This window comes from Calonectris borealis, chromosome 8 (genome assembly GCF_964195595.1).
Source record: "Calonectris borealis chromosome 8, bCalBor7.hap1.2, whole genome shotgun sequence".
Lineage (NCBI taxonomy): Eukaryota > Metazoa > Chordata > Aves > Procellariiformes > Procellariidae > Calonectris > Calonectris borealis.
In genome coordinates, this window is record NC_134319.1 from 30,084,997 (window position 1) to 30,104,361 (window position 19,365).

A 19,365-nucleotide genomic window follows, 5' to 3' on the forward strand; every position below is an offset into this window, starting at 1 on the left:
CAGGGATGCCTTCACCCCTGCAGCTGAAGGGCTGCTGGGATGCTCAGCCCTTCATCCTGCCCCGTGCTGAAGGGCACGAGTCAGTAATTGTGTGATTTGAATGCGCGGTAGCGAGTGCGTGTTGCTCGGGAGCAGCAGCAGAAGGAATCCTCCCCTTCCCTTGGGACAGCTCACGTCAAGGCTCTCGTCAAGGCTCCTGCTCCCCCTGCAGGGAAACCTCTTGCTTTCAACAGCCCCTTGCTGCGAGGGTGCCTGCGCAGCCGGCGCCGGTAGTCACCCACCGGCTAAAATGAGAGTAAGGGGCTGGGGTCATCCAGGTCTCCTCTGACCAGCGGCTCTTCTCTCGGAAACAAAACGCAAGCCTCCAGCACCGTGCAGCTCCCCAACACGCCGGAGATGTAACGTCTTGCAAACGCAACCGGCGGGCTCCTTCCAGAGCCAGACAGAAGCCACGTCCTGCGAGACCTTTCTGGAGAACGAGATCAAAAGTGCCGGGGGAAACAGAAATAAGCTGTTTCAAACCGTTTTTCCTTACACGTCTGGTTTAATACACACTCTTCACCTGGCACACGATGTTCAGGTGCTCTCCTTGCATCCTGCAGCACTTCGCTAATCATGAGATTACCCAGATACTTTATTTAGAGAATACTTTATTAGTTTCTGTAATCAAACCCATGTAAATAAGACCGTACATATTTAATACAGTGCGTTACCCCTGTACAAATGGAAAAAAAATTAAGTTTAACATTTCTAGACCAATATGGCTGTTAATTTCTGTACAATGCCAACTCACACTACAAGTGGGATACTTTTTTCCAAAGTTGACATCACAGCTAAAGTTTCCAAAAATTCAAATTATATATATATTTATATAAAAAGATAACCAATAGCGATTCACTAGGCATCAATAGCAGCAACAGCCTTTCCAGCTTCTGCAGTCATTTGAACAAAATTATACACATTAGACTTTCAACTCACTCTTCCTTCCAAAAAATGTAAAAAAAAAAAAAATCCCAGAAAAAACCAGCAAATTCTGCTACTGATGTGGTACCTGGTGCTTTTTATTAGCTTTTTCAATCATCGTCTGGAAAAAAACCTCTAGAATAACATTATTAAAAACAGCTCCAGTATAGCACAGTCACTACTACATATCATAAGCAGGTACAGGATATCTTACATTCACAGAAGTATCATACAGTACTGTCCTACAGCTATAATACTAGAGGATACAATTAAAAAGGCATTTATTCGACTTGATTCTACTTTCCAGCACACTGTGGGCAAGGAGGTGGTGCGACGCAGCTCTGATATAAAGAATGCACCTTTTAGATAAAACTCTCTTTAATCCGGTAAGGTTTCTTTTATTCTCGTGGCACAGTTCTAAGTGCTCGTTGCTGTATACAGACATAAGCTGGAAACCGTTTAAAGATCACTCGCATCATATAAAGATAGCTGGACAGAGGTGAACAGAACAAATTTGACTATTGATGCAATGAACCTTTCAACTCCAGAGGTGAACGACTGAGGGGGGAGTGGGTGTAGAGAAACACAGGTGGCCAAGTAGCATTTTCATATGGTGATCTAAATACAGTATACTGTCATCCAAGAAGCAGCAGCCAGCAAAGCACGGCCTTCAGAGGGAAATTCAACATCACCAGCGTTACTCTTTGTGTTACGGTAAGTTAGATGTCACATGGCAAAGGCAATTTTGCCAGCTGTATGAATCCCTCTGTTTATTACAAGATAGAAGCTTCTTAAGTCACTAAAAACTTACACACATTACTTGGCCCAGCACCATCTTCAGATCTGCATGTTCTCATACTCATGGGTTTATAAAAAGATAAATAGCAGCTGAAGATCAGAGCCTGAAGAAAATAAGAGAATTCATCTTGTCAGGTAGGAACATGCCTCCCCGACCACCTTCTTCCCCGCTGTTGCCATTTCTCAAATTTTTTTCACTTTGGGAAGCATACAGGTGTGTAAGCCAAAACACGCGCACACGTGTAGAACCAAAAGCAGCCTCCATGCTGTTAGAGAAGATAGGAGCCCAAAGAGCCTAGAAGCTCGGTTGGATACGCAGCAGTTTGCATCCGTAACTGCTGATAGCTTCTATGTCCCTTTACGCTGTTCAGAGCCCTGCAGGGAGAGAAGACTGTTGTCTCGTCCTTTGGGCTACAAATTCATGCTGCTGTCATCTCACCCACCCTCCCCTCTTCCCCCACCTCCATGGAAACACAGCCTCTAAGATTTTGTTTCTTCGGTTTTGATTGCCTGAGGTTTGATTGGTCCAGTTCTAACAGGTTTTGTTGCCGCGGCAGGCGCAGGGGTAGGCTTTTCCTCGGTTTTGTCCTGGCAGACTCCTGAAGAGTCAGCAATTGCCTCGGTGGGTTTGCTCCCGTTCTCGTCCACTTTCTGCGCTTTGCCTCCTATGGGTTTGCTCTGCTGCTGTTGCTCAGAAAAGAATCTCTGGGTAGACTGAAGTACCTCTGCTCTCTGCTTTGCCTTAAGAAAGGGAGAAAATATGTTTACTGAAGAGAGGGCATTGGAATAAGAATGACTTCACAGAAGTATTTCCTAAATGAAAGAGGAAGGACTAACCACGGTGGCCAGACTTTCCTAGAAAGGCAGTGTCCATCCAGTTGCTTCCCAGATGTCACCACATCTGGGCACTTGGCTCCTCATCATGCCTAGGCTTCCCTTGCTCTTCCTAATCCTCACCCCAGAAAAGAGGATCAAGGACAACGGTTTGAAGCATTATCTAATATCTTTCTATGCCACTATTATTGCAGAGCTTAAAAAATATGAACGCTGCCTACCGTAGGCTAAAACTGAAGCTTCACTCCTCAGTAAGAGTCAGACATGACCAGAAGGCGCGCGTCTGTGCGCTGCCCATGCCCTGACACTCCTGTCGGCACCGGGGGCCATGCCAGCTGTCATTTCTCCTGCCGTGTGGTCTGGGCTTCTTGAGCGCAGGGGCTGTAGGACAGCAGCAGAGTCTAGTCTGAGCACCCTAATTTTTCCCCCCTGGTGTTCTGGACACAGGCTTCAGAGTCTGCAATGGGGATGCAAGTGAACCGGGTTCAAGGCTGCATTATATGTAAGCTGAAGCCTTATCTGCTTCCCACTCAAAGCAGGCGCCCATGCCAGGAAGCACAAACTACTGCCTGGCTTCCTTCAAATCCCTCCTCTGAATCCTGCCAGTAACTTGACTTGCACCTGTGAAGTTCAGCCTTTGTGACTACACGTTTCAGTTACATTTTTACACTGGACCTTCCATGTGTCAGTGAACCACTGTGCAGATGCCTCAGACCAAGCACTCAGCTTTCCTGCCCAGACTCAGGCAAAGCAGGAATTGCATTAAGAGTTCAATCTTTTGGAAGCTGCACAATTAAGCCCAATGCAGTCAAACACCTTTTTTAAAATTAAAAAGGCATATCTTGATACAAGGAACCCCAACTACAATACCAGACACTAAGCCTCCATGTACCTCTCTAAGTATTTTACGCTTTTTTACAGAAAACGGGTGAGGGGACGGGACAAAACAGCAAAAGCTGGAACAAGAGGTCTCGGCTTTAATACTGTGCAGTTGCTCCAGGTAACTCAACCAGCAACAGAATAGAAAACAAACCTGTGAACTCTGTTGTGCAGGACTGCAGCAACAGTCTGATTTTACTGGAGCCAGATGGACACCTGAAATCTTTTGCATAGATTTCAGCCACCCCCTGAGGTTAAGGCTAGAAGGCTGGATGACTTGATCACAAGTAACCAAGCGTGACAAAATAACTCACATTCTTCTGAACACTTTTTGCAGGGAGATTCGGAAAACCAGGACTGCGTATTAGTATTTGCTATGACTGGCTAGATTCAATTCGTAATATAGACTCAAGACAATATACTCAGCATCACCCGGTAAGTCTACAGCTAGCATAAACTGGTGGTAGAAAACTAAATGGACCAAATACCTAGAATTCAAGGGGTAATCAATTCTCCTACAACCAGACATAACCAGGAAAAACACACTCGTGCTTTTACACCTCAATGCGTGTGTTACGGCAAATGACAGTAGATGAAGGAGCTCCTTACTATCATCTATTCATACAAGCAACTTATTCTGCAGAAAACAGGCTAAGTGTACAATAGTGTCCCTACACAGACGCCCCATATTGCAGTCCTGTCTTGGTAAGAAGAGTTTGCCTCAACCTGAAGGGTCCCAAACTGCTTTAACAAGTTAGATGACTTTCATCAACTCCTACTGCAATGCAGCCACCTCTTCTGTGGAGTGTACCATGTTACTGCATTCCACCACAGGGCATTAAGCACAGGCATTTCAAACCACCAGGAAATCAATCTCCAGAGTCACCAAAGAGAGAGGCTGGCTGGAACAGGAAGGTTCATACTGCTGCTCAGAGCTGGGGAGGCAGATGCAAAATGATAGTTAAGAACTGGGTTTGTAGGCTTCATCTCCCATTCAAAAATGAAACCTAGTTGTCAGATTGCCTTTGACAGCAGTGGCAGCTTAACAACTGCTGACCACAAGACCATTTGAGAAAGGAAGCTCCCTACAAATTTTTTAGTCTAAAGTTCTTATTTAAAAAAACCAAACCAAACCAAAACAGGGCTTAAAGAAGGTCTGTGTTCAGCTCTTAAAGGCCCAGCTACCGGCTCTGGGTCCAGAGGCACTTTAATTAAGACATGATTTGCAGACACATTCCTGCCCTACAAGCTGTCAAGACTGAACTGGTGTTAACAGCACTGCTGTTCAAATACTAACCTTCACGTCTCGTTCAGCCTTCATCGCAGCCTGGGCCTGATTGCCTCTGGCTCCAGATACTGATCCACAAAGACCTCTGGCCACACGCGGTAAACGAGGGTGGCTCATAAGGCCTGTGGTCATCTGAGACGGCATCTGACTATGCAGTACTATTGGCAGCCTCTGAACAGGCGCTGGGAAGGTGTTAGTATATGGGGCTCTTACCAATGGAGGGAGCAGGTTAGGCTGAGAGAGGATCTAAGTGGGGGAAAAACAACAAAAAGACATTTCGCAATTAGAAAACTGCCAACTAGATTGCATGTTGGCATTATTTTAAAGGGGAAAAAGTTGCTGCTCTGCTGTCAAACTGATGTCAAGAAAATAGGCTTTTATGTTAAGAAAGGCCCTATAGTGCTGCTGTGCCTGAAAGTACCAACAACTTAAACCAGCATGTAATAAGGGAGAAGACCCACGCAAGGCAGTGGAGGAGTCACTAGTGAAAGGCAGCCCTGGAAAGGCTAGGTAGTTTCTGCTAACGGCGATCCAAAAATCAAATCTCAAGTCTTGCAGTCAAACACTCCAAATGCTGAAAGACAGACAGAAATACCCTACATTTTTACAGAGGCTGTATTTCCCTAGCAGCCTGGCTACAGTCACCTGTAACAGGGATGCACCACCCTGTGCTCCCTGGAATGCCAGAAGCAGATCAAACCCTTTGCCATCAGCCCCTGCTTTGTATGGACTGTATGACCTCCAGAGATCCTTTCCAACCTCAGCTGCTCCATCAGTACTTCAGAGCTGTATCTCAGACAAACAACTGCAAATCTGCTTTGTCTTTAAACATTTAAAATATGCACTGGGACCCTTCTGAGACACGAAGCTTCTCCCTTTCCCCGACCGAATGATCTGTTTTTGCAGGATGAGGTGCATTACAGCTGCATGGGGAAGCCAGCAGAACAACCTTCTCTTCTGCATCATTCACAACTTGTACTGAATTCCTCAGTGCGCCCAGAACTCTCAAACACATCACAAAATCTGCACTACTAGTTAGCAAGATCAGAGAGGGTTTTTTTTGGCTTTGATCTTGAAATCAGTTTTCTCACGCCATTTCATTTTAAGAATTCCATTTTGTATCTCCCCATGATAAAGCCTGAGGAAACACAGCCGAGTTACAGAGTCACCAGGTCATACAGAGAAACAGATTTGTTTGTAGGAAGCCACCAGTCACCTACCTGTGGTGCAAATTGTGCAGGAAACGGCTGTGTCATTCTCACAGCAGCAGCTGCTGACTGAAACTGCTTCTGGTAGACAATGCTGTTCATTTTATTGGACTGATTGTTAGGACTTGTAGAACTGGCCCTAAAGAAAATCATACCAGTTAGAATCACACTGCTCTCATTCAGAGGATGTTTCTGCCTTTAGTTACAACTTAACTAGAGATTCAGCATTGGAGGGGGAAAAATGATCTCTTAGAGAAGCTGGTATCAGATATGATTCCGTATCTACTGTTAGTTTCAAATGCAAACAAACTCAGGAATTTAAGAATACAAAGAGAAATCATAAATATTTAGGATATGGAAAGATTCCAGGGTAAAGTGTGTATGAAAGAGACCTTTCCCAAAAGTATTCGTAACACAAATACTGATGTTAAAAGTGTGTTCCCCTTCCCATCCCTGCTATCTTATGTTCAGACCTACCCTTTTACACTGTTTGCTCTATCGTGTCAAGTTCAGAGCTTGTCACAACAGGCATTAAGCATGTACAGCAAAAGCTGCCATGTGCAGCTGCTTCCAACTCTGACCTGTTGTCAAATATTTCAAAATGCACTTGAACAGATTTCAAGAATTCACAGAAAACGCTCTCCCCCTGTTTTATTTGGCTAAGAAAATGACCCTCCATTGAAACTTTTAAGAGTTGTTGAATCACCATGAATTAAATGAAGCCTGAAAGATTATCTGGGGGAAGAGCACCAAACAGCCATCAGAGGAAGAGAAAAGAGTGAACAGTCTTCTTTAGGAAATAGAGCTTGAGGGTTCTCATGCAGAGTGTGTGGGTGATACACTTACTTAACATAAAATGAGCAGCGGGGCACCAGTGGGGCAAGGAAGCCAGCTAAACTCAATACACACCAACATTTTGTAAGCTTAAAGTCTCTGTTTAGTTTTCACTTTGGACTCTTGAGATCTGTTATGCTTTTGTCAATCTTCCCAGTACCTCCACACTTAAGAGCAAAAGCTTATAATAAGCCCTGCTTTGGTTGCTAAGAGAGAGACATCTCGTGTAGAATCTCCAAGATATATACCATCGAGTCAATTCTCCTAAATGCTGACTAGCTTGCAAATTCAAGTTTCTTCTTCCTCATCCCTTCACTTTTTTCTTAGGTGAAGTATTGGAGGCACGACTTCAGCGTTGAGCTCAAACTCTCACTTCTACTTCACTAGAAAAGCCTGAACACAGTCTGCTACAGTGAAAGCCACCAAATATAGTTACTATGCATGGGAGCGCAGCTTCCAAGAACAAAACTATCTTGTAGCAAAGTTCCATTTGGAAGTTCCTTCAGCCCCCTGATAACTTCACCCACAAGCAGCCCAACAGGTTTACCATGAAGTTCATCTGCATATCAGCAAGATTCTGTTAATTCTGTCAATTAACCAAGCAAATCTGCAAACAGCTTACTAATTTCACTTGTGAGAAGCTTATAGATCTTGCAACGATTCTTAGTTCTCTAACAGAATTGTCACCACAACAGTGGTGTAAGCCTTCAAGTGTTTTTACTTTGAGCACCGCAATTAAGATAAACTGTCTTAGAGTTTTATCCAAAGTACATCTTCCCTGCCACTTTTGTGCTTTCCTTGTACAATCCCAGGTCATTTTACATGACTTGTTTAGTTTCGTTTAATCAAAAAAATATTTTTAACGTTTTATTTCAGAGCTATGTACTTCTGGCCAACTATTGCAGATCTGATGACCTACTGGAATGCTGCTTTTAAGCATTTTGTTTTATATTAGTAGCCCTTCACCTCAAACCTTTCAGAATTGGCTGCTCATGCATGACTAGGTACATTTTCTAGCTCTGATTTCAAGGAATTTTGAACTTAAGAGAGATTTACCGGAAGGGACTGGAGGTTGGAGTAGTACTTCTACCAGTAACTGGTGGTGTTCCAGGTTTAACATCAATGCCACCTCCAAAGGCCTTCAGGTCCATTTCCGATATCTGAAAAACACAATGATTGACATGTTAATTCTAATTCAAAAAAATTACATTTGCTAAGTAACTGTTAGCTTACCTCACATTTTTCTCAGTGAAAATAGGTCACTTATGTGGAGATGAAAGCCAGACTGCAAAACAGCTTCTTATAATTAGGACAATCCCAGCACCACAAGCACCTCTGTGTACAATTTTCCTGCACTATTTGGCACTTCCAGCAACGGTACTGGCTTTCTAACTTTATCATCCTGCATAATGAAAGGGGATTTGTGACTCATTTCACACATTTGGCCCTAAAAAAAAATATTTCGGGGTTGAAATTTCCTTCCCCATCTCAGGTACCACATGAAAATATTTAGATATAATCCTGAAAAAAGCTGAAGAATGCCATAAAATAATCCAGTTCTATAAAAAAAACCCAAAAGCATAGCAAAAATGGTGCTGTCATTCACACAAAAAATCTCCAGACTCTAATTGGAGCAATGAATCTTGCATGTTAGTTTGCAGATACACTCAACAGAATAAATTAGTCTCTGGAATAGTATCTTTCCGCGTACGGCCATGAAGCATAACAGCAACAATAAATCAGTTAAAAGTGAGTGGCTGTTTTAAGTTGACTTTCTTTAGCAGGAACATGATGGAACCCTTAACATAAGGCAGGAAAGTCACCTAAGGCCACCATCCCAGTGCAGTTCTTCCTCATTTCTTGTTGAAGTGAGTGATTATTTTCCAATGACAACTGTAGCAAGAAACATGCTGCTGCTTGGAAGATGGGCTCATAAAAATTATAAAGGTGAAAAGGTTTGGCCAGATCCTACGAAGCTGGAAAATAGCATGGTGCAAAAATCACCATATACTTTGGTGGGTCACAGGATGAAAACTTAATCTAGGTGATCTGGAATCCTGGTTGCAATTACTGTCCAAGACATGGAATTAACACCTGAGAGAGATTTTTCTTATCACAGCTGTAAACCATTGGGACAGCAGGGTAATTTTGTACTCAAAAGCACCCTAAAATCTAGGCCGCAAGCTGTAAGGATTTCAGGTGCAGCTCCAGAACAAGATTACTCCCTGCACTGGGGAAAGACCTCGCTGTACCTGACAGAAAGGTTAGCTGCGTTCACGTCCAGTGTTGTCACCCAGTGCTCACCTGAAAGTATGCTGCAACTGCGCTGTGCTGCACACTATCCGAAAATCCCAGGTGCCTGTAAAGCTGTGATTCCATCTAAGACAAGAGACCTTGTGATTGGAAGCCAGCCCCATGCATCTCCTCATTAGCAATTACAACAGCAGCTCCAGATAAAGGAGAGAATTTCCTCCTAGGTATTCAGGTTTCTTGCACTATTTCAGTGTTCTCTCCTTACTGGAGCTGTCACTCAAGGACAGTTTTCTTCAGCTGCAAGACCAGCTTTTTTTTTTTTTTTACATGTCAAAGGTCCCGCCTTGCATACAATATTACGTTCTCAATATGCACCTTGCTGTGGTATTCAGAAAAGCAGACCCCCAGCAACATTAGTAGAGTTTAAGTCTGCTTTAAGGTCACAGCTGATACAAGGTCCATTGAAGCCCCTAAAACTCCAGTTTGTTGCATTGGAAAGACTTGATCCCATACAACTTGCTCCAGTATGAGACCAGAAAAAAAAACGACAAACATATGCATGACCAGAATAAAAAAAACAGTCCTGACAGTGTAACGTTGTTTGCCTGCTGCTCTAACAATGGCTCTCTCCTATTTTCTACATGGCTTCTACATGAAATATCCTACTAGTCCATGAAGTCTTTATCAAACTAGGCATTCCTATAGTGCAAATGGACTAGTATCAAGTTAGCTACAAAAACTCAGCTGAACCTTTACAAAATGCACAGATCCAGTCACTAAGGAACTAACCTTGACTGGCTTTTCTATCTTCTCCTCCCTACCTTTTAAAGTCAAGGCAGATTTTTACATGCAAGAGTCTACATGGGTTGCCGTACTGGTTCTGTAAAACAGCATACAGCGGTGCTTTGTATTAATTTTTGAACTGTTGATCTACCAGTATCGTTACCTTTCCAGTCGCAGCAATCATGCTGTGTTGAGTTCCTGCTGGGATTAATCCTCTGAAAGGCTGGGTTACTTGTGCAGGTCTGCTTAGATTTTGAGCCTGTGCTTGTGGTGGCGTGTGCTGTAGTGGTGGTTGTAAAGACTGGGGTAGGGCAATAAGGGGCTGTGCTGTGGATCCGAAGTTCGGCAAAGAAATCTGTGATCCTGGCAAAGGTACCGTCACCTGGAAAAAAAGTACAAAATCACCAGTAACATATACACAAGGGCCATTATTTAACTTTCTTTACTAGCTCTATGATGTCAGGTATATTTAAGGTAAATGGCTTAATGAGTTCAAACATTTACCCAGAGAGCTGCAAGCAAGTGAATTTATTGTTTAGCCTGTCTTTATATACAGTTCTAATGGCATTTGGGTCTTTGCTTTTCAGAAACAAACTTGCATGCTAGCTCCTAACTCCAACATCATTCAACATGATTTCATTGTATGAAGAAGTAAATGTAATTCAACTCAGAAAATAAAAGTAGAATGAAATAGCCAACTGGGGGGGTAGATGGGTTATTTATTTACTTCAAGTAATTTTAGTTGTCATAAGGACACTGTTTGGGATGAAAACTAGATTTTACTTTCCAGCAGCCCCAACAGCCAGCAGTTTGAGCTAAAAAAAAAAAAACCAAACAAAAAATCCCCACACAAACCAACAAACTGCTGCCTGTTCCTTGCTTGCATTAACAGGGAGTGCTGTGGGCTGAAAACACCACAGAATGGTAGTGATAAATGTGAAAACACAGCAGTGACCCTACTGGCAGGAGTTACTGCATTTCCTAGTCTGACCATCAATCCACAACCTGCAAAATTATATTCTAAGTATGACTGGAAGAATGATATGATATTCTCCAGATGTGAAAGACTTACTAGGTTTCTGCTCTGAAGGATAACAGTTTAAAAGTATAGAGACAGCCAAGCTCGAACACATTAAAAGCACTAACCCTTCTAAGAGGTCCTTAAAACTTTATGCTAGATTTCCAAGAGATGAAATCCAATTTTTTAAGACTCTTCTAGATTTCTGTCTTGGCAACTTTTCATGCGTATGAAGTAGGCTATTATAATAAACCAGTCCATCATAAGTTTTTTTTCTTTTTTTTTTTAAAAGCCACTTAAATAAAAAAATTGAACCAGAAGATGGAAACCACTAGACAGCATCCTGTAAATATCATAGAATGCTTGCACACATCAAATTAACATTTCTTTCACAAAAGAATTAAAAAAACTTAAAATCACTGGAGTTATTTTACAAGCCTCTTGATGTAGGTTACTGGTTACTGACTTGGCTGTCCTGTTTGGCTGTATGATCATCTATCTGCTGACTTCTCATTTGTTTTCTACATATTTTGATATCGTTGACATATGTAGCAGCTCTGAGGTTTCATCTCAATGAGATTTGGTGTTAACAATTAGGCTGCACTAAGCACCTGGAATTTGTCTCTCTTTCCACCACCCCTAACTGATACCTGCCCCCATAAAGGCAGCATATGCCTCAATCAATTAGCAACATCACCGTGCCAACCAAATCTTTGCCTGCCACTGGAAAATGAGCTATTTAAGAGAAGGATGCCAGAGACAAATGATCAACATGAACTTTTGTCCATCCAACTTCTCAGCAATTCAATTTTTCAGAGCTGCTGCAGTAGTTCTCCTTTGCTATCAATTTTCAATTCTTGCATTTTGGAAGAATTAAAGATTGTCTCAACCCCCATCTCCACCCCATCCCACAAAACCCATCAACAACAACATGCTTTTAAGAAGAATACAATTTAGGAAATTTACCATGCCATAGTTTACCTGCTGGAGAGCGCTGGGAGACTGTGCAGTGTTGTAGAAATTGCTCTGGCCAGGCTGTTGAACTTGCCCAGAGTACAGATTTGAAGCCTGAGTGAGCGTAGCTCTGGCCTAAGAAGAGCGAGAGACACCATTACATCAAGATACTTAGGAGAGCAGTTCTGAGACAGCATGGCACATCATTCCGTATTTCAACCAGTACAGTAGAAATCACAGCGTAGGAAGCTGACAACCTGAAGGTTTCAGATTGTGATAAAGCTCTCATTTGCAAGTGGTAGAATAGCCCTTTATCACCTACCATAACAGAAATTAAACCTGAAGCTCCAATTAGTGACAGAAGTGCAAGGAGCCCTGTAGTTTGGGGAACAATCCTCAATTCAGAGATTATGCTAATATACCTTTATGAAATTAAAAGAACATTCTCTTCCAAGCATCTTAAGTTTCCTGCCACCTTGACTATCATGGAATTATCACAGAGGTGGGCTTATCCCAAGCTGAGCAATACTTGATTTATTATTGCATTATCTGTATCAAACCATTGCAGAAGTTTTGCATTTTGGGGCATTTCCTACCTGGAGAATGTGTGTATCAATAAGCTGAGAGCCTCCCAGTCCTGAAGCTTGACTAAGTTGATGTTCGTATAAGATAGGAATAGGTTGTGTATTAGAAGTCTGTTGAAATGCCAGGCTTGACTGTGCCTTAGCAAGCTCCTGGTGTTGTACTGCTGGGAAGTTGTGTAAGGCCGTACCAGACAGAACTACTGGTGATGGCTGAGACAAACCGCTTTGCATAAAAGCTTGCTGGGATCTGCAAGAGATTCAAGCATTATACATAAAAATGCAGACAGAGCTCAACAATGAGCCACCAAAAATTAAGAACACAGGTTATATTCTTTAAGTGGAATTAGAATGCTTAGCTCTACTGAACAGATTTTCACCTAAGGTAGGTGGTAGATTTTTCTATTTACTCCACACACAAAATAATAGATGCTACTAAAGGCCACAAGAGAAAATGACTAGACTTTTTATTTAAATCTTAAAGTACACTTAGCTATTTAGATGTGTGTGCTAAAATAGTTTTTGCATAACTTAACCGTAACATACAGAAGCTACCAGTTCTTAGTTCCTGTGCTATAAGGCAGGACAGTGGGGAAGCACCACATGTGAGCAGTTCCACTTAGTCATAGAGTAAACTGCTTTGTTCTCTTGACTTCACAGATCTCCATAGTCCAACTTTTAATCCAGGTTAAATCACTGGATGCTGACAATTGTAGCTTCCAAATGAATGTTTTGGCTTCAAAATAGTAACACAGGCAGACACCACAGCCTTTAATTTTAACTAGATATTCAGTTCCCTTGTCACCAGCATGGGGAAGTTGCAGTTTGTTTAAAAAACAAAGACCAAAAACAGTACCACAAAGCACCACACAAAGTATTTATCCAAACACTTCCATTAAAAGCCTGCTGAACAGCCACCTTCAGACTGAAGAATCAGAGTTTTTAAATAAATGCCCTTCTCAAAGCTCTTCAGCTCAGAGGAGAGTGTTTTTGATGTAAAAACACTTTTCACTTTATCACTTGGTCGATATGTACCAGCATAGCACTGGTCCTGTTAATCTGTTAGTGTAGTGGCCATGTGCTTGCCTAACAGAACACCCGGGTTAGCTTTGTTCTGTACTTTTCCCTAATTGCAAAACATTCTTACAGTTGTACTCTGAGCACTGGAGAAACTTTTCCAGAACGCATGCAGAGGACTGTCTTCAACGTAGCCAAAAACATTTTCACAAGCTTTTTTTTCTTATTGTTGTTTTTTAAACCAGTAACCTGTACATTTCAAAGCTTATCCTCCTCTGCACCTTTAAAGATGTGGGAAAAGCATTCATACTCGTATAAATAGCACAACCCAAAACTCCATTAATACTGGGTTTGTGCGTGACCAGATCAGCCAGAAGCATTTATTTAATCTGGACCGCATGCCAGACTGTTTGTGTTTTTGCAACTAGCCAACTGTTTGCAACAACTTTTGTCAGCTGTGTCAGGACCAGCAATATTTATTTGGTCCAACAAAGTCAGCCAAGCACAAAGTCAGGATACACATGTAGTCAATTAAACCTTCTGTGGCTTTAGCCTTCTACATTGCAACAAGCAGGTTTTGCTACAGCACATGCAAAACCCTGTAATTAAATTTCCAAAGAAGCTTTCTCAAAGTGAAGCTAAAAATTTGTCAGAATTACACCACTGTGAATCAGTTTTTATAGGAACTGCAAGGAAGCTTTGGAAAGGCTTACAGTGGAAGTTTGTCTGGCTATCAATGCCATTTGAGACATACTGGTCTTCCTATTATCTTTTGTAGCAAACAGAAAACATTTATTCTAAAACATACCCTGCTATTCCCTACGCATCTGAAATTAAGTTTCTACCACCTATGGGGCTCAAACTAGGATTTCAAAGTGTTTCAACACTCCAAAGTTGGTTTGATTAGAAGATAACAAACACAAATTACTGAATTAAACAGACAGACTCCTCTTTTTCTGTTCTCTTAGCATGAAAGACTGGTGTTTTCAGCTTTTTAGCCTGGTTTCCTAAAGATACAAATATCATGCATAATTTTTGAACCCACTATTTCACAACTACATCTGCATATGCAGACTAGCCAGACAATCCGCACACAGAGTTCTCAGCCAGACAAACAGACAAAAGAGATTTGGGGGAAGACAGGAAGATGAGGCAGCTATTGAGCACAGAACACAACTCTGCAGGGAAGCAAGTTCTAGAAATTCTGCCACTCAAAAAACAAAGACATTTGCAAATGCTACCTACCTATAAGGTTGTAAGGAGGAGTTGAACAGCTCTTGGGCTTGTGAAACAGCTGGTGCTGCTCCTAAACTCAGCTGAGCTTGATGCTGTCCTTGCAGAGGTGCATAGATGGGGATGGGGATCTGCTGAACTGAAGCAGGCTGCATAAAAAAGAGAAACCATTAAATATCCAAGGACAAAAGTCACGTAGAAAAGCTACAGTGTGTGCCAGGATTTGTGTAACATTATAAAAAGTAAACGAAGAATGCCAAATCCCAAGGCTGCATGCAGACCTGGCATTGCTCCCATTCAGAAAATTACTTTCTAGTTGAATTTTACACTTTTCCTTGCAAACAGCGAGCAGAGACTGAATGAATCATTTAGATTTGCATACAGAACAACTGCCCAAGATTGCATACAATTTTCTACTACAAAAGTTGAATAAGCCTGCACTAACATGGCCACACAAACACCTCCCGTGAATATGTACTTTTACATAAAGTATATTTGTGAGTGAAAGCTTATTCTCTCAACTTTCAAGACAAATGCTTTCATTCTCAGGAAGAGTAGAGATCAAACACCGCACGCATGCACCAGAAGGAGAGAGCAAAGGCAGGCATGATCTCATTTTTGCAAAGTCTTTAGTCCTCCTCTCCCCTGCCCCATTAGCTCATTAGTAGAGCTTTAAAGGCAAAAGAGACAAGGAGGGGAAAAAAAAGAAAAAAGAAATCCCCAAATACCTGAGAAAGCCCTGGTTGAAAGCCTTGCTGTTGGGCCAGAGAAGGTGGTGCCAAACGTGCATGTTGGGTGTTGAATAGATGACTCGTATCCATATAAAATGCTGGGATTTGAGCTGCAGTACCTCAGGAAGAGCAATACAATTAGTACCTGATTCTAAACATCTCCCTGCTAGAAAGGTTTTCATCAAGAGTTAGAGATGCAGCCACTGTCAGTACTTCCCAGTGCGACAGCTACCAGACAGACTGGGCGAAGAAACAACTGAAGACCTGGGTGTCTAACCAGCTTTGGTATCTTTTCCAATTCACCCCCAGAACCTATCAGTCTTGCATATGCATCTCCAGTCCCACGCAATTCTTGGGGGACAAGCAACAGATTCTGGCCAAAACGGCTGTTTGAGTGAAGGAAGGGGAAGAACATGTCATGCAATTTCGGTTAACTATATGTAGGGTTTTCTTTAAAGAAAAATGCCATGATTCTAAACTATTATAGCACTTTAAGAAAGAAGTCAAGACTAAGTCATTCTTGGTCTTAAATAGTGATTTACAATTCTGCAACAGAAAAATGATACATCAAGAGATTCAGACTTGCTTCCCTCAACAAACTAACAACACAGTATTATCTTTATACTTACTGATGGAAACTTGCATATTTAGACATAATTAAGGAATATTTGCTTACAGAATGCTCTCCATCATTCTGTCTTTACTGCAGATAAAATCAAAACTGAATTCAACTCTCCAGCTTCAGAACTCCAAAAAAGCAGACACGTGGCTTCTCAGCCATAAACACTATTACCTGCTGCAGACTGGGACACATAGACCTGGGGACTTTGCTGTTGCTGGGCAATGAGGGATGGCATGCAGCTCAGCTGGGAAAAGTGACTGGCAGAAGCTAGGCTGCTTGTCTGCAACTGCTGTGGTTTCACTTTACATATATTAGGAGGGTCTGAGGTGCTTGCAGTCTTCGTACTCAGTGAAGAGGTTGTGTATGTTCCAGCTCCTAGAAGGAGAGAAACAAGTCATACATCATAAAACAGCTAAAGATATTTCAAAGCCTCATCTTTCAGTGGTCAAAGTTTTGGGCAGCTATGCAAGCACAGCCACAACTGGTTAAGAACACTGAAACCTAACGCAGTTGTTTCCATCAACGTAAGATCGACAGGGATGACAATTCTGTTAAGTTCACTAGAGGAAGAACTGCAACCATAAATACATCTCCCTTCTCAAGTACAGGAGCATATAAAAATACTGAAGTAGACATCTTGGTTAGTTATGCAACAAAATATTGCAGTGTGTGGTGGTTGTGCCTCTCATGGTTGAGAGCCGGCCTCCCAAGAAAGGTCTTTTTCAAGCACTTCAGCTCAGATTTGGGCATGCATTCTAATATTCCAAGGTGTGAAGATTTAATCAGATATAGCATCTTTTGTTTGCAGCAAAGAACCAAGGTGGAAACCAGCACTATTTCTGAAGAGCAGCTGGACATTTGCGCTGCCTAGCGTGAGGGGATCTTGGTATGAGCTGTTGAAGTTTTGACTCCAAAAGCAAGAGCACAAATGAAAGTAAGACTGCAACTAGCTGGATATCAGAACCACCACCTGCTCCAAAATCTACTTGCTTGCCTTCATTCAGCTGAACAAAATGAAACCAATAAGGCAGCCAACAGAAGTTTACCTCCTCTTTCAAGTCCATATAAGTAGCATAGGCAGAGAGATGTCATCTTAATATTCTTTTCAGCTGACTGAAGTGAAACAGGTGAAGTATCTCCTCATTAATTAAAAGGTATTTGGGAAGCTGCTGTTCAGATTCAACACTTCATACTAGCATAACACTGTTGGCTTTGCATTAAACAGAATTCCAAAAGGAATCTAATCTCTTGGAAAACGTAACCAAGGAGCAATACAACAGACCACTACAATCTTGATGTCTGGTACCTGATAGTGAAGTTGTTGGTGTAACCGAGGCCACAGGAATAGGAGGCATTGATGCACTAGAGAAAGAGCTGTAAGTACCACTGCTTGGCCCAGTGTTGCTGCTGCTGCTGCTGCTGCCACTGCCACCAGCAATGGGAGATGCTGCTGAGGTCACTGGCGAACTCTTCTCCCCCATGTTCGGGGAATTCTCCCATGCTTTGCGTGCAGACTCCATCTATTTAAAAGAAAACAAAATTTCCTCATCTATTAGGAAGATTAAACTAGTCAAAGAGTCTTCCTCTTTTAACAGTTCTTTTTAGTTCAAAAGGCAATTCAGGCTTCATGCGAGCCTCTTTTTTAAAAGTCACCATAATCGTGCAACTCTGTTCATGCAAAAAGCATACAGCCTTAAGTTGGAGCTTCTTATCTGTCCAACTGCACACGTGCATATTTCATCATCTTAGCATTCAATGCTCTAAAGAGAATCCACTCACACTAATTTGGCTTGGCTTGGCTTTGTTTGACATGAAAAGCAAAAGACACGGTGAGCAAAAGAAAGGTAAAAAACCCTCTAAATATTTCCATGAAGTCCTTCACTTACAAGTTATTGGGTCATTTAAATGAAACAGCCTCTTGCTTTCTTGGTAAATCATCCACTCTGAGTGACCACCAAAAATATCTAATGCACACTTCAGTAAACATGAGTGTAGTCAAGTTTAGATTTCCAAAGCAAGTGCTGTTCAAGAAGCAATCACGAGCTGACACAGCTTGTGCACACTGCTTTACATTAATGCTAAAAATGCTTCATGCTCCTCTATTTCTATAGTAATTGTAAGTTTAAGTCTTGCACAGCAAGGAAGATGAAACTTTAATTTAAATATTTTATACATTCCCTTCCACCAAAAGTGGAAAGAACTATTGTTTTACTGCACCCAATAACAATCTAATTATTGCTACATTAGACATGCAATGCCAAATCTTTGAACTGAGACACTTTTGAGGGACTATTGAAAAGGAAAAATTAATGTTCAGACTACACCCACTAATTTAAAGGCTCAAACACAGTCCATGGGCTTCTCTACAGCCTTCAGCTGTCCTCAATTGAAACAAAGATTTTGCTAGCAGAGCTGGATGCCGTAGGCTGAAATTGCTCATCTGGCAGACTGTAAGCTTCTCAAGGCCAGGTGCTGTCTTTAATGATCTATGTAAAGGGGTAAATATACATTCACCAACAAATCCAACCTCACTGTCTGGATCAATAGAGCCCCCTAACTGCGACTTGCAGTCTCTGAAAGTCATACTTTCAACCTACCCTGTTTTACATGAGTTAGGCACAGTCTGGACAGACCAAACATCACTTAGATTATTTGTTTAGATGCTTCAGAAGTGATAAAAAAGCAAAGCAACATCCAAAGAAGCGGGTAACAGGTGATCAATACACACACACATGGAAAGTGGAGTTCTGTATTCCTCAAAAGAGTAAAGGGGGAGGAGGGAAACTTTGTTACACATTAAATCGTTCGGAGGCAAGTCACTTATTTTCCTTTTTGAGACCATCTTCCCCAGCAATCATTCTCAGCTTCCCCTCCACAACATTTTCCTCCAAATTGGTTCCGATTCTTGCAGACAGGGCAAACTTCAAAATTTATTATTAATCTGCTGGAAAGAATTTTGCTTAAGGTGGACTACAAGTAAGACTAGAGGCTCCTTTCTGAACACCACAGGCTTTGGCAAGACAGGATAACAGTCTTGTACTGCATTGGTATTAAGCGAAGAAGTACCTGTGAATGTCTGAATCGAGAAGGTGTAGATGCTTCGTTCAATGAGTTTCATGATGTCCTGGAGAAACTACTGATAGCAAAAGCTAGAGTCTACATACTGCATTTTGTCTTCCAAACCTAACCACTGCCAAGATCCCAGATCATCCCACACCCCTACCAATTTGCAATAAAGTGCATATAACAGAGTCCTGTGTTTTCTAACAGCTTTGCTTTTAGAGAGCTCCTTAACAATCTCTAACTTCTTAAGCCAGACAAAAAGATGCAAAACAGACTGGTACTCTAGGAGCACCAATGTAGCACCAT

At 41.9% G+C, this 19,365-nt stretch overlaps 1 protein-coding gene across 24 annotated transcripts in view; it reads right to left on the reverse strand.

Moving 5' to 3' along the window:
- Positions 1 to 632: 632 nt before the first annotated feature.
- Positions 633 to 19,365, reverse strand: part of PRRC2C (proline rich coiled-coil 2C) — a 76,673-nt gene continuing 57,940 nt past the window's right edge. For 8 of the 24 annotated variants that reach the window (XM_075156682.1, XM_075156685.1, XM_075156698.1 and 5 more), the window contains 13 exons: positions 17,303 to 17,516; positions 16,168 to 16,371; positions 15,372 to 15,493; positions 14,656 to 14,792; positions 12,409 to 12,643; positions 11,825 to 11,947; positions 10,004 to 10,222; positions 9,109 to 9,183; positions 7,861 to 7,964; positions 5,983 to 6,109; positions 4,772 to 5,008; positions 2,817 to 3,052; positions 2,298 to 2,502 (listed from right to left, as the gene is read on the reverse strand). In XM_075156682.1, the coding sequence (XP_075012783.1) occupies positions 3,011 to 3,052; positions 4,772 to 5,008; positions 5,983 to 6,109; positions 7,861 to 7,964; positions 9,109 to 9,183; positions 10,004 to 10,222; positions 11,825 to 11,947; positions 12,409 to 12,643; positions 14,656 to 14,792; positions 15,372 to 15,493; positions 16,168 to 16,371; positions 17,303 to 17,516 (1,839 nt within the window). In that variant the 3' untranslated portion in view covers positions 2,298 to 2,502; positions 2,817 to 3,010. The other 16 variants (XM_075156702.1, XM_075156699.1, XM_075156695.1 and 13 more) reach the window with 11 other exon arrangements.